General features: G+C 46.3%; 1 protein-coding gene across 4 annotated transcripts in view; it reads right to left on the bottom strand.

The window, feature by feature from the left end:
* The window catches only part of PGPEP1L (pyroglutamyl-peptidase I like), a 34,413-nt gene extending 12,511 nt beyond the window's left edge, over window positions 1-21,902 (bottom strand). For 2 of the 4 annotated variants that reach the window (XM_080808985.1, XM_080808989.1), the window contains exons 1-2: window positions 21,815-21,866; window positions 16,859-16,911 (exon numbers count right to left, since the gene is read on the bottom strand). Coding sequence is in view for 2 of the 4 variants with exons in the window: in XM_080808987.1 (XP_080665113.1) it covers window positions 16,859-16,911; window positions 21,815-21,848 (87 nt within the window). In the remaining 2 variants the exon portion in view is untranslated. Of the gene's footprint in view, window positions 1-12,493; window positions 12,573-16,858; window positions 16,912-21,814 lie in introns of all 4 variants that reach the window. The other 2 variants (XM_080808988.1, XM_080808987.1) reach the window with 2 other exon arrangements.
* Window positions 21,903-23,348: the final 1,446 nt, after the last annotated feature.

Raw genomic sequence — 23,348 nt, 5'->3', positions numbered from 1 at the left:
GTAGAGGGTGGGCCAGGAGAGACCAGGTAGGTACAAATTGGAGGACATTGTACATTGTAGGATTTGAGAGAAGCGGCTTGGAGCCTGGTGGAGGCAGGTTCAATTCCAGACGTGCCCCCTAGGGTACCAGCTCAGGCTCTTGGCCTTGGACAAATGACTTGGGCTCTAGGAGCTTCACAGGCCTTACCTGTAAACCTGAGACATGACTTCTGTCTTTGTATTGGCTCTTCATAGTGATGCTGTCCCTGAGGGGGTATTTGACCTATGTGGGGTATTTTCAGTATTTTGGGGAAACCTACTGGCTGGCCATGTCTAGGAGGTTAACAGCTTGAATATCCCCGAGTGCATATTTTACTTTATCCCACCCTCTATCTACAGTGATCTCAGAGTAATAATACTAACTCCACTTCCAACAATATAGTTACTGATTAAGATGAAGATATTTTTGTTTTGTTTTATTTATTTTTAAAATATTTTATTTATTTATTTGTCAGAGAGAGAAAGCACAAGCAGGCAGAGTGGCAGGCAGAGGCAGAGAGAGAAGCAGGCTCCCCACTGAGCAAGGAACCTGATGAGGGACTCGATCCCAGGATCCCGGGATCATGACCTGAGCCAAAGGCAGCAGCTTAACTAACTGAGCCACCCAGGTGTCCTTGTTTTGTTTTTGTTTCTATCCTTAAAGGAATTGCTGTGTTTCAAAACCATCTGTGATCGTGTCACAAACTAGATACGCTTTGAGGCTTATTAACTCAATTTACTTTTAATTTCTATGGATTGCTTTTTTAAAAAAAATATAATTTTGTTTTATTAGTATGCAAAATACCCCACATGGGTCCAAAGTTAAATCCACAAAACAAGCTTGACTCAGAGAAATCTAGTCTCTTCCCTTCCCCCCCATAGGAAATCATTTTTCAGTTTTATGATTTATCCTTCCACCTTTTTATTATCATAAACAAATATGGAACATTTATTCAGTACCCCTCCATTCTTATTATATAATTTTTCTCCATCATTGTGCATATGTCTTTTCTTATATTTGCCAGAGTATCTTTGGGAGAGCTTCCTAGGAATTTGCTCGATTCTAGGCTATAAGCATATGTCCCTTTGTCTTGTATTGCCAAATTCCCTTCCATTGAGATTGTACCATGTTGCATTCCCACTGGCAAGGCTTGACAATACCCATCAGCCTCACAGCCTCCCAGAGAAGTTGTCACACATTTGGATTGTTGCCAATCTGATCTTAGTATAGTTTTAATTTGCTTTTCTCATAGGAACAAGTTGGAACATAATATCACATGGGGGAAGGCATTTGTATTCCTTTCTCTATAAAGCATCCTTTCACATCTCTGGCCCATTTTTCTAGAACGTTATTCACCAATTTTTTTTTTCTATTCATAGAAGCTCTTTACATATTAGGGATCTTGCATTTTAACTTACAAGTTTCTCAGCTACATTTGGCCCATGATGACCAGACAGGACTGAATGGGGAAGAAAAAGGACAAGAGGCAATCAGCCCCTCCGTCTAGCCAAAGAATAGCAGTGGGGAGTCGGCCAGAAGGGAAGGTCAGTGGAGACTGCCATTAGACTTGGCTGAATGCATCTCCACTGGTTTGGCCCCAAGAATAACGCCACACCCTCCTGGTCTGTCAACCGTGCCCCTCAGCTCCTGGGAGGTCCCAGTCCCCATCAGGGAGTCTGGGCAGATTGAGGCTTCGGGGTACCCCCTCTCCGGGGACATGGAGACTCTAGGTGTTCTCAGCAACCAGGAGGCAAGGCTTACCCAGACCATCAACATGCCTCATAATGGTAAAGTCAAGGCTGTTCAGGCTGGAAGGGCAGCAGTCCCCACTCTAGATGCCCGTGCGGGGCACTGTGGGGGCCAGAGCCGGGAGCGGGGTACTTCTTCACTCGCATAGTCCTGGCAAGAGAGCCATTTTACAGAACGAATTTCTCCCTGAGTATCAGTCGGTTTTCAGACTCCCTGAGGCTGCTCAATGGGCACTTTGTTTCAGCAAGAGGATGGAAACGCACCCTCATTTAACAATTAACCCCAAGTAATCTCATCTCAGAAGAACATTCCTCTGGCACGTCTAGTTTCTACTTAGCTGGAAGCTCGTAGTCAAAGGAACTTAGGTCTGCGAAGAGAAGGCTGCCTCGACTTCCCCTCTGCCTCTCTTCTCGGCTCTGGCACTGTGGTCCCACAATGATGCCCCTTGGATTTCCAGCAGGTGCCCCTCTGCCTGGAACATTGTCCCCGAGTGGCTTCTCCTCGTCACTCAGGATGCAGCTGAAATGTCACCTACTCAGAGAGGTCTTCTGGCTCATGTCTGTGAGAGGAGCTCACTGGCCACCACCCACCGGGTCACCCTGGGTTCATGCTTGGTGGCCCTTCACATTCACTGACGTCGTGTTGCTTAGATCTGAGTTCTTTCTAGTCTTTTTCCTGCTGCAGAAGGCCAGCGCCACAGGGACGGAGGCTGAGGCTCTAAACACCTGGCATGCAGGTGTGTCCCACATGTCCTGGAATCAAGCAGGGAGTGACCGGCCTGTCCCTGAACGGTGTCCCCACAGATCCATGGTGGGGCTCTTCACTGGAATTCTAGGATTAATCCAAAAAAACACGATAATAATTCTGCCTACTTACGCTTCCAGAATTTTATCAAACAATGTTTCTAATCACGGAAATTTGAAGGTTTGAATGACCAGCCCTTTGTGGGAACACCCTGAAGAAGGAACCAGAAGTTTCTGTCATCTCGATGAGCAAGGAGGGTGTTTACATTTAATTTTATTTTCAGTTTATTTTCCTAAATCCAATGTGGGCGATATTTTGGCCCGTGCCCATCTACTGCTCATGACGAGCGACAAACCATACCACTTGAGATCCACAACTGTAAAAAACTTGGGACAATTTTCCAAACATACAGACGCTATCTATTATTATCGGGATTATTTTCAGCGTCTACAAACTGACCAGTCAAGAAACTCATAGGGATTGAGTTCATGACACCTCTCCACTTCTTTCACTGACCTTGGTCCTTGACTCTTCATTTAAGAGTGCTGGTTTAATAGGATTTATATGAACAATGGAACACTAATCAGACTAGCAAAAGTTTTAAAATCTCCCCCCTCTCTGTCCCCGGGTTGGGGTGCATGTGAAACGACCACATTCACATTCCCTGCTGCTGGAAGGGGAAACTGGTACATCTCTTCTGAGGGGGAATATTGTTTCATGTGACACAGTAGCTCTAGGAAGGCCCCCACTATGGACTGAATGTTTGTGTCCCTCAAAATGCAGATGTTGAAACCCTAATCCCCAATGTGACAATATTTAGAGGTGGGGCCTGTGGGAGACAATTAGGTTTAGATGAGGTCATGATGGTGGGGCCCCTGTGATGGGACGAGTGGCCCTTAAAAAAGCAGGATGAAACTAGAACTCTCTGAGAGCAAGAAAGAAAGTCTGTGTGAGGTCATAACCAGGAAGCAGGGCTCCATCAAAAACCTAACCTTGCTGGCACCCTGATCTCACACTTCCAGCCTCCAGAACTGTGACGAATAAATGTGTATTGTTTAAGCTCCCAGTCTATGGTATCCCATATAGTAGCCTAAGCCAACTAAAACAGTTTCTAATGAAGCACATTTTCTAATATTCACACCCTGGTGGAATTCTGTATCCCGCCCCCTGCCCCGCCGCTGAGTCTGAACTGACCTGTGACTCATTTTAACTGAGAATTCAGCTGGGTCAGGGCCTGACCTACACCTTCAGAGTCTGGCTACCCTATTGAGGAGACCTCGTGTGGGGAGGACAAAGGCCTTGCTGTCCCAGCACCCCAGTCACACTTCCATGATCCTGCCCTAGCCTCTCTCTTTTTTTTTTTTTTTAAGATTTTAAAAATTTATTTATTTGACAGACAGAGATCACAAGTAGGCAGAGAGGCAGGCAGAGAGAGAGGAGGAAGCAGGCTCCCTGCTTCGAGCTGGGATGCTCGATCCCAGGACTCTGGGATCATGACCCAAGCCAAAGGCAGAGGCTTTAACCCACTGAGCCACCCAGGTGCCCCCCTAGCCTCCATATTAACGCAACCAATGAGAGACTCAAGCAAGATCAGCAGAAGAACTGCCCAGTTCAGCCCAGTGGCCCCACAGTGCTGGGAGAGATCACAGGGCTGGTTGTTTGACACCAGTAAGTCCTAGGGTGGTGTCAAAGCCCAGCAATAAGTACCCAACACAGAGCATAACGATAAAGATTAGGAGGGCACACACTATACTAGTTTGTTAGGTGGTGTTGGTGTGTTACAATCTGTTTTCCTTCGTGCTTCCCTGTGGTCTTTGGAGGTCTTACCTAACCACTCATTTGGAATTGGAAAAAAGAACAACATGTGTTAAAAGTAACGTGTATGTTTCTTGCTTCCTTGAGGAAGTAGCATTTCTTTAAAAATGATATTCCTCCAAATATAGTAATTTTGCTTCTACCATGTTCTAGGCCTGTGCTAGGTACTCATGACGAACTGGAGACCAAGATGGACAAGGGAGAAGACAGGCAAATACCAAGAACAGTGTAATGGGGGTGGGGGGAGTGGCCAAGTTTAGTAGCAAATGTAAGCAGAAATAAAGATTCATAGAGAAAGAAGCCAGACACAAATGAACAGATACTGTATGATTCTACTTATATGAGGTAAACTAGAATAGTCAAATTCATAGAGAAGGGAAATGGAATGACGGTTACCAGGGGGAGATGGGGAGTTACGGTTTAATGGTGACAGAGTTTCTGTTTAGGATGATGGAAAGTTCTGGAGAGGGATGCTGGTGATGGTTGCATAATGATGTGAATTATTTAATGCCATCAACCTGTACACTTCAAAGGAGTAAATGATAAATCTACTATTATGTATATTTTGTCATAGTTTAAAAAAAATTTATGGACTTCACCATCATGCTTGGCCACCAACATTGTTTAGCCTGGATAGAAGTGCGATCTGAAGAAAGACTGAATGGCCAGTGACTAGGCTCAGGCTGATGCCACCATCTTTTAGACAGGGCTAATAATTATGTGGGGCTTTTAAAAAATATTTACTTATCTGAGAGAGAGAGTGTGTGAGCAAGTGGGATGAAGGGTAGAAGGAGAGAGAGAGAGAATCCTCAAGCAGACTCCCAGCTGAGCATTGAGCCCAACATGGGGCTCGATCCCAGGACCCTGAGATCATGACCTAAGCCCAAGTCAAGAGACAGCCACTCAGCCGACTGAGCCACACAGGTGCCCCTGTTATGTGGGGATTTTAACAAAGCCTACTCTTTTCCATATCTGAAAGTCTTCTAGGGTTTTATGGCATCAAGATCTAGAAGTCCTCTTCTCAGATGAGGGCAGGAGAGCCTGAAAGGGAACAGTGTCTGAGCTGTTTGCTTACGGAAAGTGTCTCAGAATTTGAGGGATCCTAAAGAGAAGTCTTTATGGATGGCAATTATTCCCATATAAAGGCTGTATTGCAAACCCAGGGCCATCAAAATCTGGATGTCTCCCCAGGAATAAGGGAAGAGGCAGGGATAAGGGTGACTCCTGGGTTTATCTGGAGGTGGGGCTCGGAGGATGGCGAGCCAGTTGGAAGAGGGTCTTGCTAAGGGAAGCTCATGATTCAGTGTTTATTTGATGTATGTGGGCTGAACTAAGACTTTTCAGGTTATTATTGTATTTGGTTGAACGCTCACAGCTGCCTTTCAAGCCAAGACAGGGAGACAAAGGGACCTGGTCAATCTGGGCCTCAGTCTTCGACCTGTACAATGGGAATAATAACCATATGGTATCCACCACAAAGATTATTAGGATCCCAGAGAGCTCAAGCAAACTGGGGGGGGGGGGGGAAGGCCTTGGTGACTGATGGGAACAGTTCGAGTGTGGAACCAGGACGGGAAGCCCGGCAGTGGTAAATGAACTTGAAAATTAATATAGAAATCATTGTCTATCTCTTCCTCCCTCCTTCTCTCTTTTCTCTCTTTTTCCGTGATCAGTCTCACTACAGATTTATCAGTTTTATTGATTTTTCTCGAAGAACCAGTTTTCGGTTTCTTTGATTTTCATTGTTAGGATTCTGTTCTCTGTTTCACTGATTTCTGCTCTGATCTTATTATTTCCTTTCTTCTCTTTAGTTCGGGTTTAACTTGCTCTTCTTTTTCTAGTTTCTTACAGTAGAAACTGTGGTCACTGATTTGAGACCTTTCTTCTTTACTAGTATTGTTCAGTGCTACACATTTCCTCCTGAGTTCTGCGTCAGCAGCACGCCTCGCATTTTAATATGCTCTCTTTTAATTCTCATTCATTTCCAAAGACTTTCTAACATCGCTTTTGATTTATTTGGGCCATGGCTTATTTAGATATGCATTTAGTTTCCAAATATTTGGGGATTTTCCAGACATCACTCTTTTGTTGATTTCTAATTTAAATCCACTGTGCCCAGGGAACATACTTTGCATGACTTGGATCCTTTTGAATTTGTTTAGACTTGTTTTGTGGCCCAGGATACGGTCTATCTTAAACATATGAAAAATGTTCCATACACACTTGAAAGAGTGTGTATTCTGTGGATCCTGGTGGAGTGTTCTATAAATGTCACTTAGGTCAAGTTGGCTGATGGTCTGTTCAAGTCTTATGTACATTTGATGATTTTCTGTCTGTGTTCTATCACTTATTGAGAGAGGGGTAATAAAATCTCTGACAAAGGGGCACCTGGGTGGCTCAGTCGGTTAAGTGTCTGCCTTTAGCTCAGGTCATGAGCCCAGGGTCCTGGGATCAAGCCCCGCATCAGGTGTCCTGATCTCCCTCTCCCTCTGCCTGTCGTTTCCCCTGTTTTTGCTCTCTCTCTCAGTCAAGTAAATAAATAGAATCTTTAAAATAAATAAAAGCACTGACAAAATTGTGGGGTTTTCTATTTTCCTTATACGTTCATTCCTTTTTGCTTCATATATTTCGGAAGTGCTGTCATTAGGGACATAAATGTTTAGGGCTGTTATGTCTTCTGGATTACCTGACCTCCGTTAAATGGCTGCGTCTTCCATAATTGCGAACCGGCTCTCTGACTCCAAATTTGACATCTTGGAACACAGTTACCAAGACAGCTAAAGGATAGGAATAATTTTACAAGTGGCAAAAAAGAACGTGATCCCAGCAGCCTGAGGACCGATACCCGAAATGCATCTTGTGGCTCCCCAAACATTGCCCCGCCGTTGGGGGACCCAGTGCCTGAAATTTGACCGCCATAGAGCCTTTGGATTCATTAGTCCCTGTCTGGTTTGCAAGTGCCTGCAAGAGAAGAAAGACGGTCTGAGCACAGCTTCCTGCCCAGAGAGAAGGTGCAGTGTGCACGTGAGCACCCGGGCCAAGGGTGGGAGAGCGGGGAGCACCCTGGAGACGTATAAGCCTTACTGAGGCTGGAAGGGGAGGGGCATATTCCTGCATGATTACGGACGTCAGCGCAGAAGCTGGGACCTGTCTAAGGGCGTCTCAAACGGCCTCTCAGCCTGCAAGCCCACAAAGTCTGGATGGGTTTTGGAATCCCGGGTAATGCTGACATTACTTTTAAGATTTGGAGTCTGCTGGAGCGCCTGGGTGGCTCAGGTGCTGAGCCTCTGCCTTTGGTTCAGGTCAAGATTCCGGAGTCCCGGGATCGAGCCCCACATCGGGCTCCCTGCGCAGGGAGGAGGCTGTTTCTCCCTATTACCCCTCGTGCCCTCTCTTTTTCTCTCAAATAAATAAATGCAATATTTGAAAAAAAAAATTGTAATGGCCTTTCTAATGTGACTGGCTGTGAGGATGGAGAAGAAGAAAAGTAGGTCCAAGAACTTTTTGTTAGTTTTTCCCCAAATTCTGTCCCTCCCCAGAATGAAAAGGCGCCTCAAATCTGAGGCCGGGGGTGGGGTGAGGGGGGTTGCGGGAGTCGGGGGGGGGGAGTGCTGAGTAAGCGGCATGATTCCAAGGTCAGGCTTGTTTGCGCACTTTCCGCTGGTGTTGGACTGTGTGTGTTGCAGGGTACAGTTTCATCGTATCTAGGGCAGCACAAATACAACGTTAATCCCCTCAAAGTTCTGGTCTAGACTCTACGAAGCAAGATAAACAGGCCAGAGTGCTTTCCATGCCGACAGAATGTGTAATCCAGAAAGGACATGATGAATTTCATCCAATCTCAGACTCAGAGATGGAACGCCAAGCATTATTGGATGAACCACCACGAAAGCAAAAAGTTCTGCTCAACTATGGCAAAGCGTGAGATGCAAATGACTGGAAGATTCATCTAATTTGAGGATGCCCCCGTGCTTTTTTTTTTTTTTAAGTGGCTTTTTGCATCCATAAAAGATGATGGGTGCATGTGAAGGAGGACAGGAGAACACGCTCAGACTTCTACAGAAAACGAGCGCAGTTATTTCAAAAGTGTCCACCTGAGAGGAACCCAGTACAGCCAAGCGCACGGTGGAAAACGAAATATGGAGCCATGCGTTTCCTTTGGAGGAAAGGGGCCTCTGTGACCAGGGATTGTAAGGGAGGTGAATACAGGCCATAATCCAAAGTATAAAATAAATATCCAGGAGTCCGTACCGATGTGAAGACGCGATGAAGTAAATACGTACATCGGTGGGGGGATGGAAGAACCAACGCTTGTGTGCAGGTGCCTTCCGAGTAATTTCCGCAGATACTCTGCCCTCAAGGGGCGTCACTCCCTACTCCCCATTGGTGGGTGGGGCTTAGTGCTGTCCTTCCTAAGAGCCTGATAGGGAAAGGGGGTGATGGGGCGGGGAGCAACTTTACAGTGAGAAACCTGTCAAGCCAGGTCATCAGTGGTGATCCGCCATATCGATGGGCCCTTGGTATGTTATTAATGTTGGTTCATTCATTGTGACAAAAGTACCATATAGATGTAAGACGTTAATAAGAGGGGAAAGTAGGGGATGCCTGGGTGGCTCAGTGGGTTAAGCCTCTGCCTTCGGCTCAGGTCATGGTCTCAGGGTCCTGGGGTCGAGCCCCGCATCGGGCTCTCTGCTTGGCGCGGAGCCTGCTTCCTCCTCTCTGCCTCTCTGCCTGCTTCTCTGCCTGCTTGTGATCTCTGTCTGTCAAATAAATAAATTAAAAAAAAAAAAAAAGGAGGGAAGAGTAGGTGTGGAATATATGGAAACTGTTTTTTCTTCTCTCTTATTTTATTTTTTAAGATTGTATTTACTTATTTGGAATAGAGAGCAAGAGAGAGAGCACGAGCAGGAGGCAGAGGGAGAGGAAGAAACAGGCTCCCCACTAAGAAGGGAGCCCAAGAGGGCACTCAATCCCGGGACCCTGGGATCATGACCTGAGCAGGAGGCAGACGCTTAACCTACTGAGCCACCCAGGCGGCCTTTTTTTTTTTTTTTTTTTTTTAAATCATCTCCATGCTTAGCATGGAGCTCATCTCTGGGCTTCAACTCAGGATCCTGAGATCAAGACCTGAGCTGAGATCAAGTCAGACGCTTAACTGATGGAGCCACCCGGGCACCCCTCATCTCAATGTGTTTTTAAGTAAAAAGTTTATTTAAACAGGCAGGTGAGAAGTCGGACAATCTGCCCTGCTTTGGTCCTGGGAGACAGTTGAAGACTCTGCATTGGCTAGAGGGCACGGGGCAGGCATCCCTCAGATGGGCCCTGGGAAAATGCTGCTGTGATTTGGAAAGATCTTACTCTGGTTCCTCGGGTTTGTCTTCCTGTCCACGTGGGAAGAGATTTAGGGTTTAGCAAGAACTAAACCTTTGACTCACTTGCCTGCAAATGGCAAGTTCTCCCCCAAGTAAGCCGACTAAATGCATTTCCCTGGCTGTTTAATAAAAGCTGGTGTTTATGGAGGGGGGAGGTATGTGTGAAACCACAGAAGACACTCTTCATGAACATGGAAAACCCACCAACGGGTGGGGTTTCTCTCTGCTCGCCTTTATCTAGCCGATTCTCGGCGGCCCAGCTTCCTGTGAAGGCTCTCACTGCCATAAGCCTTCTGTCCAGGACCCAGGCTCCTTGCCATGTGCTCACATATGCCTCCTATTCTGGTGACTTCTTGTGCCACCGCAAAATGGGATCGTGGGGACAACCTGTTCCATGAGGTCCTGGGGCCAGCGCATGGAGGAACATAGCTACTTCTCTTCCTACCAAAAAAATGGGCTCACACTCTAGTCATCAGACTGGAGAGAGGAGGTGTAAGAAATCATGAGAAAAGGGACACCTGGGTGGCTCGGTCGGTTAAGCAGCTGCCTTTGGCTCAGGTCATGATCCCAGGATCCCGGGATCGAGCCCCACATCGGGCTCCTGGGATGGAGCCCCGCACTAGGCTCCCTGCTCAGCGGGGAGCCTGCTTCTTCCTCTCCTTCTGCCCCTCCCCCTCACTTGCACACTTGCTCTCTCTCAAATAAAAAAATAAAATCTTTAAAAATAATAATAATAATAATCCATGAAGCAGCAGTCTAACAAATGAATCGAGGCCTTCCTACAAGAGAAGATACAGATGAATCAAAGAAACAATTGACTTCTACTCGGAAAGGCAGACAGTCCCTTGCTTGTCCCCAAGACTCACCCTTCTCTGTAAAGTGCCCTTAGGCAAGGTGCTTTTTGCGATCTTCTGATGCGCTGCCCTTTACTCTTTATTATGATGATTTTTTAAAGCAACATGTAATAAAGCCACGATGCCCCTTCATCTTTGGAGTAAAGAGAAATTATTCTGTATCAAGTTTATGAAATCTGGCAAGAGCCTTGACCCTCTGGCCACCCAGGCTGGGTTTATCTTCTGTGCGGTTACATAATGTCTTGGCCCAACTGATCCATGGTGTGATTTACAAACTTTTGTTTTATTTGCTGCCTTTCCAGGCTCAGGCACTTGTAGAAGAGCTAAGGACATCATTCCTTTTGAAAGAATGTGAAGTGGTTCTGGCTCCAAAATTAAAGTGTCCAAAGCCCAGGAGATAATGGTGCAGCCGTTGCATTCATAAGTCACTAGATAAAACTTATGGGCAGGGAGGGAGGGGCGCCCACCAAGGGCCAGCGCGATGTTAAATACTTTGGCACATGCTAGTGGTAAACAGCATTAAATCACCCTTCTGGGAGCTTGTAGCAAACGCCTCTTTTCATTTGGACTTCTAGCATTTATATTATTCTTCTATATTTTCCTTCTTTTTAAAAACAGTCTTCTGGCTGGCTCTGTCCGAGGAGCGTGCGACCCTTGACCTCATGAGCTCAAGCCCCATGTAGGGTGTAGAGATTACGGGAATAAAAACTTTTAAGGGCAACTCCACCAAAACCGCATTCAAGTTACTATTTGTTAATAGCTCACCTCTCTTAGAGGTGAGATGCTGTAAGTGTAAAATAAGACTTTTTTCCTCCTTTTGATTCCTTAATGCCCACTTAGGAGGCCTGCCAAAGAGTAAGTGCTCATTAAACATTGCCCATGATATTGACAAGACTGACGTCGCTAGGAGAGAGCGTGGGGATAGAAAAGCATGACACTGGGGCGCCTGGGTGGCTTAGTTGGTTAAGCGTCTGCCTTTGGCTCAGGTCATGATCCCAGGGTCCTGGGATCAAGCCCTGCATCAGACTCCCTGCTCTGTGGGAAGCCTGCTTCTCCTTCTCCCTCTGCCTCTTCCCCTGGCTTGTACTCTCTCGCTCTCTCTCAACTATATAAATGAAATATTTTTTAAAAGAAAGGAAGGAAGGAAAGAAGAAAGGAAGGGAGGGAGAGAAGGAGGAAGGAAGAAAAGAAAGGAAAAGAAGAAAAGAAAGGAAGGAAGAAAGAAAGAGAAAGAAAGCAAAGCATTCATTCATGCATCTAGCCATTGGAATACCTGCTTCGGGCTAGGCCCTCTGTGGGGTTCTTTTTGCATTATTTTGCCCGTCTGAGTCTCCATCTCTGGATAATGGGTCAAACGTATATACATGAACTAGGCTGGACCTTTGCCTTAGGATGGCCGCTTAGACGATTAGCTCTGCAAAGGATGTTCTGTCGATGGTCTGCTGGTAACTTTCAGTGGATGCTACCAGCGTGGTCCCAAACCCGAAGGGGGAAGTCTAACACTGAGTAGAGTCTGCAGACATGTTAGTGGAGGACATAGAATGACCCAGGGAGGCCCAGGAAGTGAGAACGGCCCTGCAGATTAAAAGTGAAAAGAGCCTCTAAATTCATCACAGGCGACTCCGCCCTGGAGAAAAAAGCCGGAAAGAAGAGCAGAGCAGAAACCAGAGACCCAGAGCAGGGACCAGTGGAGGAGGCAAATGGGGGTGGCAGGACTTGGGCTCCCTTCTTCACTGGCTATTAGGGTGGCTTCTGTTCTGGTCATCACCACTGTGGTTCCTCGTGAGCTAGGAGACTGAGCAGGCTGTTGCCTTGTCTGTGTCTCAGATGCTGGTGGGAGAGCTGGGAAGGGCGTGGAGATCAGATCACAGCGGACAGTCAGCCATGTTGACATGGCCATAGGGCTAAGGCATTTGGGTGAGTCTCCTCACTTTGCTCACCTGAGGGTCATTGGGTAGTGCGGTTTTGGATGTTTCTTGAGTTCTAGGAAGTTTATAAGCCATTATTGATGTTATTTTCCTGCAAGGGAAGACAGAAGCAAGTGGGATGAACCTGGACTTCACTCACCAGGACCATCTACGACTGAAATCTAGACGGCATATGTCCTTGGGCCAGATACTCAACCTCCCCGCCCATCCATTTCCCCACCTCCACAATGGGAATAAATATCAATTTCTCTGGACTGCAGGAAGAACTCCATAAGCTCTTCTGCCTGAAGTGTCCCGTGTGGTACCCAGCACACAGTGGTTTGAGAATTTGTTCCCACTTGGCAGAAATCAGCCTGTGCTTCATCCTGCATCCACTAGATGGCCATCCCAGTGGACCTCTGGAGTGCGGGTGGGGAGCAGTTTCCTCTCATTTTGCTTTAGGTTCCTTTCCTCCATATGTTCTCCGGAATGAAGTGAATCTCTTCCTCTTCAGAGTATCTCACAGTGTTGAGCTTCTCAGAATCTGCTTTGAGTTATAATGATTTTACTTAAAGGTCACCTCCTCTTTCCAGACTGGAAACCCCTGGAAGGAACCATGGTATAAGAAAGAGTCGATCTGGTTTTTGTCCCTAGTTCCAGGCACAGAGCTTCAAAACTCCTAGAATTTCCTGAGGGACTGGAGTGTCTTTGTTATGCTAATGAGGTGGCCAGGTGGGGTAGGGCTCCTACTGGTGCTTATTTTTATAAAATGTCTTCATTTCATTCTTGCTCTTGAAAAATAATTTCTTGAAAAACAGTTTCAGGTTGACATTTTCTGCCCCCAGCCCTTTGAAGATATTACTCCACTGTTCTCTGGCTTTTACTATTGTTTTAGAGAAATTTACTCTCGGTCTCATTGTATGACCAATTTCTGCAACTGGCTATCTTTTCTCTCGGGCAAGTTTTTAGATCTCTTTGTCTTTGGTTTTGTGTGGTTTTACTGTGTGTGTAAGTGTGGATTTTGTTAGTTTTTGCTTGGTACATTTTGTACCTCTTTTCTCTGTGGATTCATGTCTTTCGTCACTTCTGGAATTGTCTCAATCATTGTCTTCGAATATTACTTCTCTTCCATTCTCATTAGTCTCTCCTTGTGGAATGCCTATTAGCCATATGTTAGAATATCTCATTTTATTATCCATACCTTTTAATTTCCTTTTTCGCTTCTTTGTCCACCTTTTTTTAATCTGCCCTTAAAAATATCTTCAGATCCATCTTCTAGTTCACTAATTTTCTCTTCATCACTCTCTAAACTGCCATATGTATGTAAATTTATGTGTATATTCCACAATTCACCCATTTAAGGTCTATACTTTAAAAAAATGAAGTCTATAATTCAGTGATTTTTAGTATATTCACAGAGTTGTGCAATGATCAAGTTTAGAATCTTTTCATCACCTCTAAAGTAACACTGTACCCATCAACAGTCTTTTCCTCTTTCCTCCAATTTCCCCTCCCCTGCCTTTGGCAACTGCAAGCCTACTTTTGTCTCAACAGATTTGCCTCATCTGGACATTCATCTAAATGGAATCCTACCCTGTCATCTTTTGTGACTGGTATCTTTCACTTAACATAACTCTAAACTGCCTTATAAGCCATCTGTTGAATTCCTCACCTCAACAATTTTTTAAAATTTCTGTAAGTTCTTTTACTCCCTTTTTCAACTTACCTGATCTTTTAATAGTCTTCCCCCCCCATAGTCTCATTTCTGTCATCCCATCTTTACTTCTCTAAATATTTCACACGTATGCTATTTTATGATGATGTCTAGGAGAATGATTAAGCATCTCACATTCTTGAGATTCTAAGTCTGCTGGTTTTTCCTCAAAGCTGTTTGTTTCTTTAGGTATTTGGTGATATCTGAATGGAAACTACTGTTTAGTTGGTCTTGGTTTGTGGCGAATCTGGGGTTTCAAACCTTCCAGAGAATTTGCATAGGCTTCTGCTGGGAGCTGGGGTTCTAGAAACCACAGGACCCCCTTCCAAGGGTCTAATTTATAGTTCAAGTCTTGGTTTCATCTCAAATCTCTTTGCTGCTGACTACTGATAATGGTATTTGCCCACACCTGCCTCTTGTGTCTCTCCTTCAGGTGACAGCCCTTCCAAAGTGTGATGGGTACAGGCACACAATGCCAGGTACGCAAGCTTTCCTGGAAAGCATCATACATCGTGTCCAACAATACACAGAAGTTCTGTCCCCTCTAGTTTATCTACAGTGGAAGGGCCCCTCAGAGCACCTAATTTGCCATCCTATTCCACTGCCGGAAGCCCCTAGCCTGCTTCTGTTTCTGCCCCGCTTCTCTGGCTTTATCGGTCAATCTTGAGTCTCTCAAAGAATCCTCTCCATCCTTCCATTTCCTGTGTGACTCTCCAAACTCAGAATCTGTTGACCCGCAGCTGAGAAGACCGACCAATAGAATAGCTTCCTGGTAATAAGGATAATATCTGTGAACACCAGCAGTGCGCCCTGCCCCATTCCGAGGGTTTGGTTTTTGGTTTTGTTTTGTTTTTTGTTTTGTTTTTTTAAGATTTTATTTATTTGAGAAACAGAGCATGAGTGGAGGAGAGGCGCAGAGGGAGAAAGAGAGAGTAGCAGACTCCCCACTGAGTGGGGAGCTCGATGTGGGGCTCTATCCCAGGACCCCGAGATCAGGACCTGAGATGAAGGCAGATGCTTAACCGACTGAGCCACCCAGCTACCCCTGTTCCAAGGGTTTTACATGTGTTAACTCCCATAGTCATGACAACCATCCGACTTTGCAGATAAGGAAACTGAGGCAGAGAAAAGCTGGGGGACTTATTTTGGGTCCCAGAGATTGCAGTTGTTGGAGCTGGGGGGGGGGGCAAACGCAGGCAGCTTGTCTCTTTTCTTTTTTCATGATGGCAAAAAGAAATGCCAGGGCTCAGGGCCTTCCAGCGTTCAGCAGAAAAAGCCCTGTTTTTTGAGTAAAAGGCTACAGACACCCGGTTGCTCATGAAAGCCGTGACCTGGCCTTTCTGGTACAATGTGAATAGCAGTGAGGTTTGGCGGTGGGTCTGGGGTTCTCTGGGCTTTTTTTCTGGCTGGGAAAAACAACAACAACAACAAACAACCCAGCAAAAATAAAACAACTCACTCAAGAGCTCTGTGACTGCATCTGTGTGGATAGTCTAGAAAAGCAATGGTATAGTGGCTGAAAACTCGTGATGCAAGTAGCTTTGTGACATTTTCAGCTCCACTGGGAAGCCCTGAAAATAGACTCAAGCCCATACCTTTGACTTGATCCAACAGAGGCATGAAATTGACGGTCAAGTATGAATCAACAGCCAGCTGTGTTCCAAGTCTCTAAGTGACACCCACATGGGACTGATAGGAGGCATTTGCTTCAAGGAGGGCAGGTGGTCCCCTCTAGTGATGAGACCCTGACCCCTCCTCACCCTGTCCCAGGACGTGCTTTCTACTGGTCGGCTACCTCCTTCAAAATAAAGGTGTGTCCTCATATGAGTGAAATCATACGCTATTAGGACACACCTTTATTACTCATATGTAGACTTTAAGAAACAAAACAAATGAACATAGGGGAAGGGAAGGAAAAATAAAATAAGATGAAAACAGAGAGGGAGACAAACCATAAGAGACTCTTAACTCTAGGGAACACAGGGAGGGTTCGAGGAGGGGGAGGTGGGTGGGGGGATGGGGTAACAGGGGGACGGGCATTAAGGAGGGCCCTTGATGGAATGAGCACTGGAAGTTATACGCAACTGATGAATCACTGGATTCCACCTCTGAAGCTAATAATACACGATATGTTAATTAAATTGAATTTAAATAATAAAAAATGTGTGTCCTTTCTAATAAGGACAACTGTTAAGCACTTACTTACCTTGTGCCAGGCACTATAAAAAGCTGTTTTTACAGACTTCCATGCTTACTTGCTTTACGTGCTTGTCCCTTTTCCTCCGCCTCTGTAAGACCTGCACTATTACCCACTCATTTCATGCATAAGGAAACTAAGCCCAGGGGAAGTGATTTTCCCGAGGCCCCAGGGCCAAAAGGGGGCAGGGGTCATGAGAATCTAGCTCTCGGGGCAGCAGAGCCTGCTTTCGGGCACTCCCTGTCCTTCCCAGGAGTGTCCCCACCGTCTCTTCTTTACCACATAGCTGGAAGGGCCAGCTGGGGGCAGGTGAATCTCAACCCAAGGACCAAAGGTTAGTCCTTCTGTCAGGGTCCTGAGAATTTGTCTTCTCCCCTCCGATGGGAACCTGGCTACCAAGGGGCCTTGTACACAGGGTTTCTCAGCCACAAAAGGAATCGGTGGAGCCCTGAGCTGTGAGGTCTGGGCCTGGCGGGCGTTTGTTTACCTTCACTGCTTCCCAGCTGGAATTCACCAGGTGCTGCCGGAAGGGCCCAAAACCTGAAGCCAAAGAGACCCTGGTTAGCTCAGTTCGGGGCTATTGGGCCTCTACACCTGGGCTGCTTCCCAAATTCCCAGGGGAGCTTCCTGCTGCTCCCGGGGCCGTGGTGGGCCTGGGGTACTCCATGCACCCCCCCCTTCTTCAGGAGACCTGCCACCTTGCCAGTCTGGGAGCATTTTCAGAGTTCTCTGTGTCAGGCATTGTGGGGGAGCCAAAAAGGAACGTGCTGCCGGCCCACCCCCAAGCTAGCAAGGCTTGAGAAAGTGCACAAATGTCCGGTTAAAATGCATGCTTTGTTAAGAGCCTAGAAGTACACCCGTGGGAACATGCCCCGTTGTTTGCTAGGAGAGGTGTGGAGTCAGTTCGGGGAAGTGGGGGAGGATGGCCTTCCCAACAAACCGGGCTGGAACAACAGGATACCCGGAGGCAAAAACACGAATCCCCAACCTCAGTCCGGCACCTTGCACAAAAATGAACTCGAAGTGGACCATGGCCTTCAACAAAAAAGGGAAAACGATAAAACTTTTATGGGGGAAAAAGGGAGAAAATCTTGAGACCTAGGCTTAGGCAAATTCTTGATGCCAAGAGCACACCATGATCTATGAAAGTAAATGTTAATAAACTGAACCCCAACCAAATGAAAACTGCTGTACGAAACGCCTTTTGAGAGAATGAAAAGAAAGGCATGGACAGGAAAACAAAAACAAAAACAAAAACAGCTGCAGATCACACATCTGAGGAAGGCCTTGTAGGTAGACTCTATAAAGAACTCTCAAAACGCAAAGTTAAAGAAACAACCCGATTAAAAAGTTGGCAAAATACACAAAGGGATATTTCACTGAAGAAGATCTACGTACAGACAGCAAACAAGCAGAGTGGGGACTGTCTGACCCGCTTGCCAGCAGGGAGACACGAATTAAAACCACAATGAGATATTATCACATTTCTAGAAGAGCGGCTAAAATAGAAATGCTGATAACACCAAAAGCTGACAGAGATGAGGAGAAACTGGCTCATACACCTTGCTTAGTGGGAACGCAACATGGTACTGCCACTCTGGGAAATAGTTTGCTAGATTCTTTTAAAACTGAAAGCGGACTTCCCAGCGTATGCACTCCCGGATGTTTATCCCAGAGATGTGAAGACCTGTTTTCACACAGAAACTTGTACACACATGTTCACAGCAGTTTTATCGGTAATAACCCAAAGCTGGAAACTACTCAAATGTCCCTCAAGAGGTGAACAGTAAAGCAAGAATTCCGGATCATGGAATATGACTCAGCAGTGAAAAGAAAAAAGTCGAAACCACACAAATGTGTGCATCCACTGACGAATGGGTAAACAAAATGTGCGATTCATAGAAAAGGAAATGAAGTACTAATACATGGTACAGCATGGCTTAGCCTTGAAAATATTATGCCAAGTAAAAGAAGCCAGCCGCAAAGGACCACACAGCGTATGGCCGCATTTATACGATACATCCAGAATTGGCAATCTAGAGAGACAGAAAATAGGTTAGTGGTTCGTAGATTTGGAGTGGGGGGCGGGCTGGGGGGCGGTGCGGGGAAAAAAAGACAAAAGAAAAATTAAAATTTCTCTCTACTTACAGCCCACTGACCAGTCCTTAAAACAGGCAGAGTGATATTCCTCTAGGAACTCAGCTGCCTCACTGTTAACGCTTTGCTAAGGGTGAAAGGCAATCTTAGCCCGTAAGTCTTTAACATATAAAAATTCCTTTAGAAATTTCATTTATCTCTGCTCCCCAAGATACATGTTGGCAGTCGTCCCCCAAGCATATGGCCCACTGATATACATCGGAAGGGTTTCGTGACTAAGATTTTCTTGGACAGTAATAAAACGACCTTTTCCCAACTAGCTAGCTCCCTCAAGGTCCTGGAAACCTTGCTACCAAAATTCCTTAGAGAATTATGTTATCCCTAAGCCTCTCTCAACTTGAAAGTATATGATGGGCCACTCCTCGTGCCCCATTCCAGCGCTTTCTGCCCACAGATCCCATGCTTTAATAAAACCAACCACCTTTTTGCACCAAAGATGTCTCAAGAATTCTTTCTTGGCCTTCAGCTCTGAACCCTAACACCTTTCCTACATCAGGGTGGATTAGGGAGTGATAGCTAAGGGGCTTGGGATTTGCTTTCGGGGTAATTCAAATGTTCTAAAATTGGTTGTGTGAGGAATGCATAACTATGAATATACTAAAAACCATCGAACTGTCCATTTTATTTTTTTTAAGATTTTATTTTTTTATTATATTTTTATTATTGTTTTTTAAATATTTTATTTATTTATTTGACAGACAGAGATCACAAGTAGGCAGAGAGGCAGGCAGAGAGAGAGGGGGGGAAACAGGCTCACTGCTGAGCAGAGAACCTGCTGTGGGGCTCGATCCCGGGACCCTGAGATCATGACCTGAGCCGGAAGCGGAGGCTTTAACCCACTGAGCCATCCAGGTGCCCCGAAAGATTTTATTTTTAAATAATCTCTGTACCCAACATGCAGCTCAAGCTCACAAACCCGAGATCAAGAGTCACACACTCCACTGACTGAGCCGCACATGACAACTGTCCATCTTAAGTGAATTGTATAGCATGTGAATTTCATCTCCATAAAGCCATTAAAAAAAAAAAAAAAAAGGAACCACTGATACAGACAACAGCTTGGATGAACCTCAAAGGAAATATGCTGAGTGAAAACAAGCCAATCTCAAAAGGATACATACTTCACGATGCCATTTATGCAATATTTGTAAAATAACATAATTGTACAGATGCAAAACAGCTTAATGGCAGTGAGGAGTTAGAGGTGGGGGAAGCGGCTTGTTTTCAGCCCGTATCTAGATACCCTGCGGCCAAGTCAAGTTGAGACCTAAAATTAACCATCACAGTGCCTAAAAGATGGTGCAGGAGTGACCACACCCAGGAGACTGCTTATTTTCTCTCTCCTTGAGAGAGTGGCCCTTGCACAGAGCTCCTGGGTCACCCCCCCCCCCCGCCCCTGCAGAGGAGGCCAGTGGCTGCACAGAACTCAGGCTTTCAGAATAGGCACCAGTCCTGGAGAGGATGGTGCCTTTGAAGTTCCCGAGCCTCTGAGTCTGGAATGGCTAACAAGCGTGGCTCACAAGGCATCCATCCCTCTTTCTCGGGCAATGCAGAAATTCTGGACAGGATGTCTTGACCCCAGGAAGCCCATGGTGCGTCCTCTTGACACTGACTGACTCCTAGACAATAAATAAGACTGTGGCTGCCACTGGAGGCAGTCTGGGGAAAAAAAAAAAAAAAAAAAAAGTTTTAGAAAATACTGAGATTTAGAAAAGATCACTGAGAAACCAGGTAACTCCTGGGATGATTGCAGACATTATAAAAATGCAGAGCCATTAAAAAAAAAATCACATTCGGCTTTAGAATCATATTCAGATCAGCACGGTCAGATCATCTCTTCTCTGTTTCTAATTGGGAAAAACAACTCAGCAAGTACAGGTTTGAAGTTCTTGTTCTATAGGGTCAAACCTTACACTTTAAACTTGGCAGGCCCTCGGGGATGAAATTTGCATAAGGCTGGGGAATCTTCTCTTGAAATCATGGGAGGCCCTCTGGAGGGAGGGATGCAGGTTTTCTCAGCCTCTCACTGTTCTTACTGGTGCCAGTCAGAATGCCTTGAACCTGAGGCCCGTTTGTCAGAGCCCCGTCCTCCCCCACCCGCATCAGTCTCTGTGCCAACTGTCTTGGCCAGATTTCCACGCAAATCCAATTACAAGAAGAGACTACCCTTGGCAGTCCAAAGCATTTTTAATAAAGGCAGGCCACACTCTTAGAAGCCAGTGGGCATTCCCACATCGTGGAGGATAATCAGGTATTTCATCAAAAAACCTAGTGTTTGCCAGCAAACCACAAGCTGACAGGCCAGAGGCAGGGGTCAGTGTGAGTCAAAGACATGCCAACTGGGCTTCAATATTCATAATTCATTTGTGACAAGCATTGCATTTATCAGGGATACAGTTTCCTTAACAATTCAAGAATAGTTTGAAACACTCAGTCTCTCTACCTCCAAATAACACAAATGAGAACAGGGGAGATAAAAGGTTTTCCTAAGAATTTTCTTTGCCTCAGAAGGTTAACAGGAATTTGATTATAGTCTGAAAATATTAAGATAGTTAAGTTTCGGTTTTCCATGTCCATAGGAATCCTTGTGTCCTGTTTCCTTCATCACACACAATTTGAAAAACTTTAAATATGTCAGTGTCTAACTAGAAAGAAGGAACTTTGTAAAGAAATCAAGCCCTTCAGGGACCAGTTTTGACAATGACTGAGGGCAGCTGTGGGGGGATTTGGGATGAGCTGTTGGAAGGTAGGAGTACGTGGCTACTGTTCCCTCCAAGTTGATCTTTTGGGGTTCAGAGTCTCGCCTTGGAGGTTCTCAGGTGGTGCTTAGGGTTTTCTCAGTGGCTGAAAGCTCTTCAGTCTGGGTGTTGGGGGCTGTGTGCTCCTTTGGGGGAGGTTCTTGTAGAAGGACCGCTGTCCCAGCCTTATAAGGTCCCACCCTTTCTGGATCCCCAACTCCCACTGCTTTGCTATGGAGCTGACTCCCGAGTGGGTGCTATAGGGTTCAGGGACAGCAGGTGCCCACCTCGATTCCTCCCTGGTGGGCGAATGGACAAGGTCTGAGCCTGAGCCACCTGTAGGCACCTTTGAAGTGAAGGATAGGACCCGAGCCGAATGCCGCTCTGTCTCCTGGACTGTTTTTCAATTAGGGCATGGCAAGACACGAGCTTCCATCTGGAATTATTGGCACCACCGGTGGCCACTCTTCTTTCCCCGAGAGGGAGCTGTTTATGAGCAGATCAGGCTAAAAGCAGCAGCAAATGGGAAAGCAGAAAAACAGTCTTACCAGTCACCACCACGCAGCTGGGCTGGGAATCCATGAAACCCAAGTGGGGAGCGTGTCTCTGTGTCTCTGGGGGTCAGGCGGCCAAGGCTCCGCCCAGGGCACTGGGCACTCGGAACACCGGGCACCCCTCCCGCCTGCCCGGCTGCTGGCAGCCTCAGGCTCCTGGGGGGGATGGGTGTTCAGCCTTGTCTGGCCGGGAGGCAGCCCCCTGAAAGGCTGAGGACTCTGGGGTGGGGGTAGGGTGGTAAAATGACGCCCCTTGAAAGCAGAAGCTACCAGTTCGGGGCTCAGAGGCTTTGGATAACAGACAAATAGAGGGTCGGAGCACCATCAGGGACTTTCTGGACCCTTGGGGTCTGGATCAGCTTGTTTCCGTTTGTTGCTGGGTATGAGTCAAAGGTGAGCCACGAGTTTGGTGACCAACTGTCCCTGTTTGCCTGCGACTGAGGGGTTTCTGGGACTGGGGAGGTTGGTGGGGGCTGGCGGGTGGGGGGAGGTACTGAAATGTGCTGTAACCCGTGGAGTCCCAGGCAAATCAGGTTGGTGGGTGCCCCCCGACCTGTTTGTTTAGATCTTGTTTCCTCTCTTCAGTAATCTTCCCCCCTTCCCTCCCCTGCAGTCCCTTGTTGTGTTCGGCCATGACTTTTGTGAAATTTGGTTGCTCTTGAAACTGATGATGCAAAACATGTTAAAAAAAAAAAGGAAAAAGAAAACCAAACCCAGGGATGAAGCTTATGGTAAAAGTGTTGGTTGAGGGCCGCCTGGGTGACTCAGTGGGTTAAGGCCTCTGCGTTCGGCTCGGGTCGTGGTGTCGGGGTCCTGGGATGGGGCTCTCTGCTCGGCGGGGGGCCTGCCTCCCCCTCTCTCTGCCTGCCTCTCTGCCTACTTGTGATCTCTGTCTGTCAAATAAATAAATAAGATCTTAAAAAAAAAAAAAAGTGTTAGTTGAAAGCACCGGTCACCTATAAAGCTGTGGGTCCCCAGACAAGTTCTCCTCTCTGTGCCCTGTCTCCCCTTTCTATGAAATGGGGAGGATCACAACAGCCCCTTCCTGAATGGAGCCCCCCTGAGCCCTGGGGACATTGTCCTCAGTCCCTAAAACCCAGCCCTGGCAGGGGCAGAGGCTCACCCCGCCAGCAAAGTCTTCGCTGGCTTCTCAGACTGTGCCCTCCCCACGCTGCATCCCGCCTGCCACCAGCCGGTAACGCGGTGCTGGACTAACTACACGGAATGTTAGCTGCCGCCCCGTGGTGACCTCCCACCTGGCTCTGTACACATTCCTCCGCCTTCTTAATTGTGTCAGAGTCACTGAAGCTCACATTCGGGGCTAGTTTTCTATGGAAGAAGCCATGTTATACAACATCTTGACCTTTCAGAATATATTATATATATTATAGCTATACAGTTTTTTATATATATGTTTATATAGCTTCATATATAAAAGTTTTATGTCATTTTTATATTTAAACTTTTATATATATAAAACTTCTATATTTTATGTAACTTTTGTAGCTTTTATATATCTATGACTATA

This window comes from Martes martes (assembly GCF_963455335.1).
Source record: "Martes martes genome assembly, chromosome: 7".
Classification (NCBI taxonomy): Eukaryota; Metazoa; Chordata; class Mammalia; order Carnivora; family Mustelidae; genus Martes; species Martes martes.
Note: the sequence above shows the minus strand (reverse complement) of the source record. Positions and strands in the feature narration are given on the sequence as shown.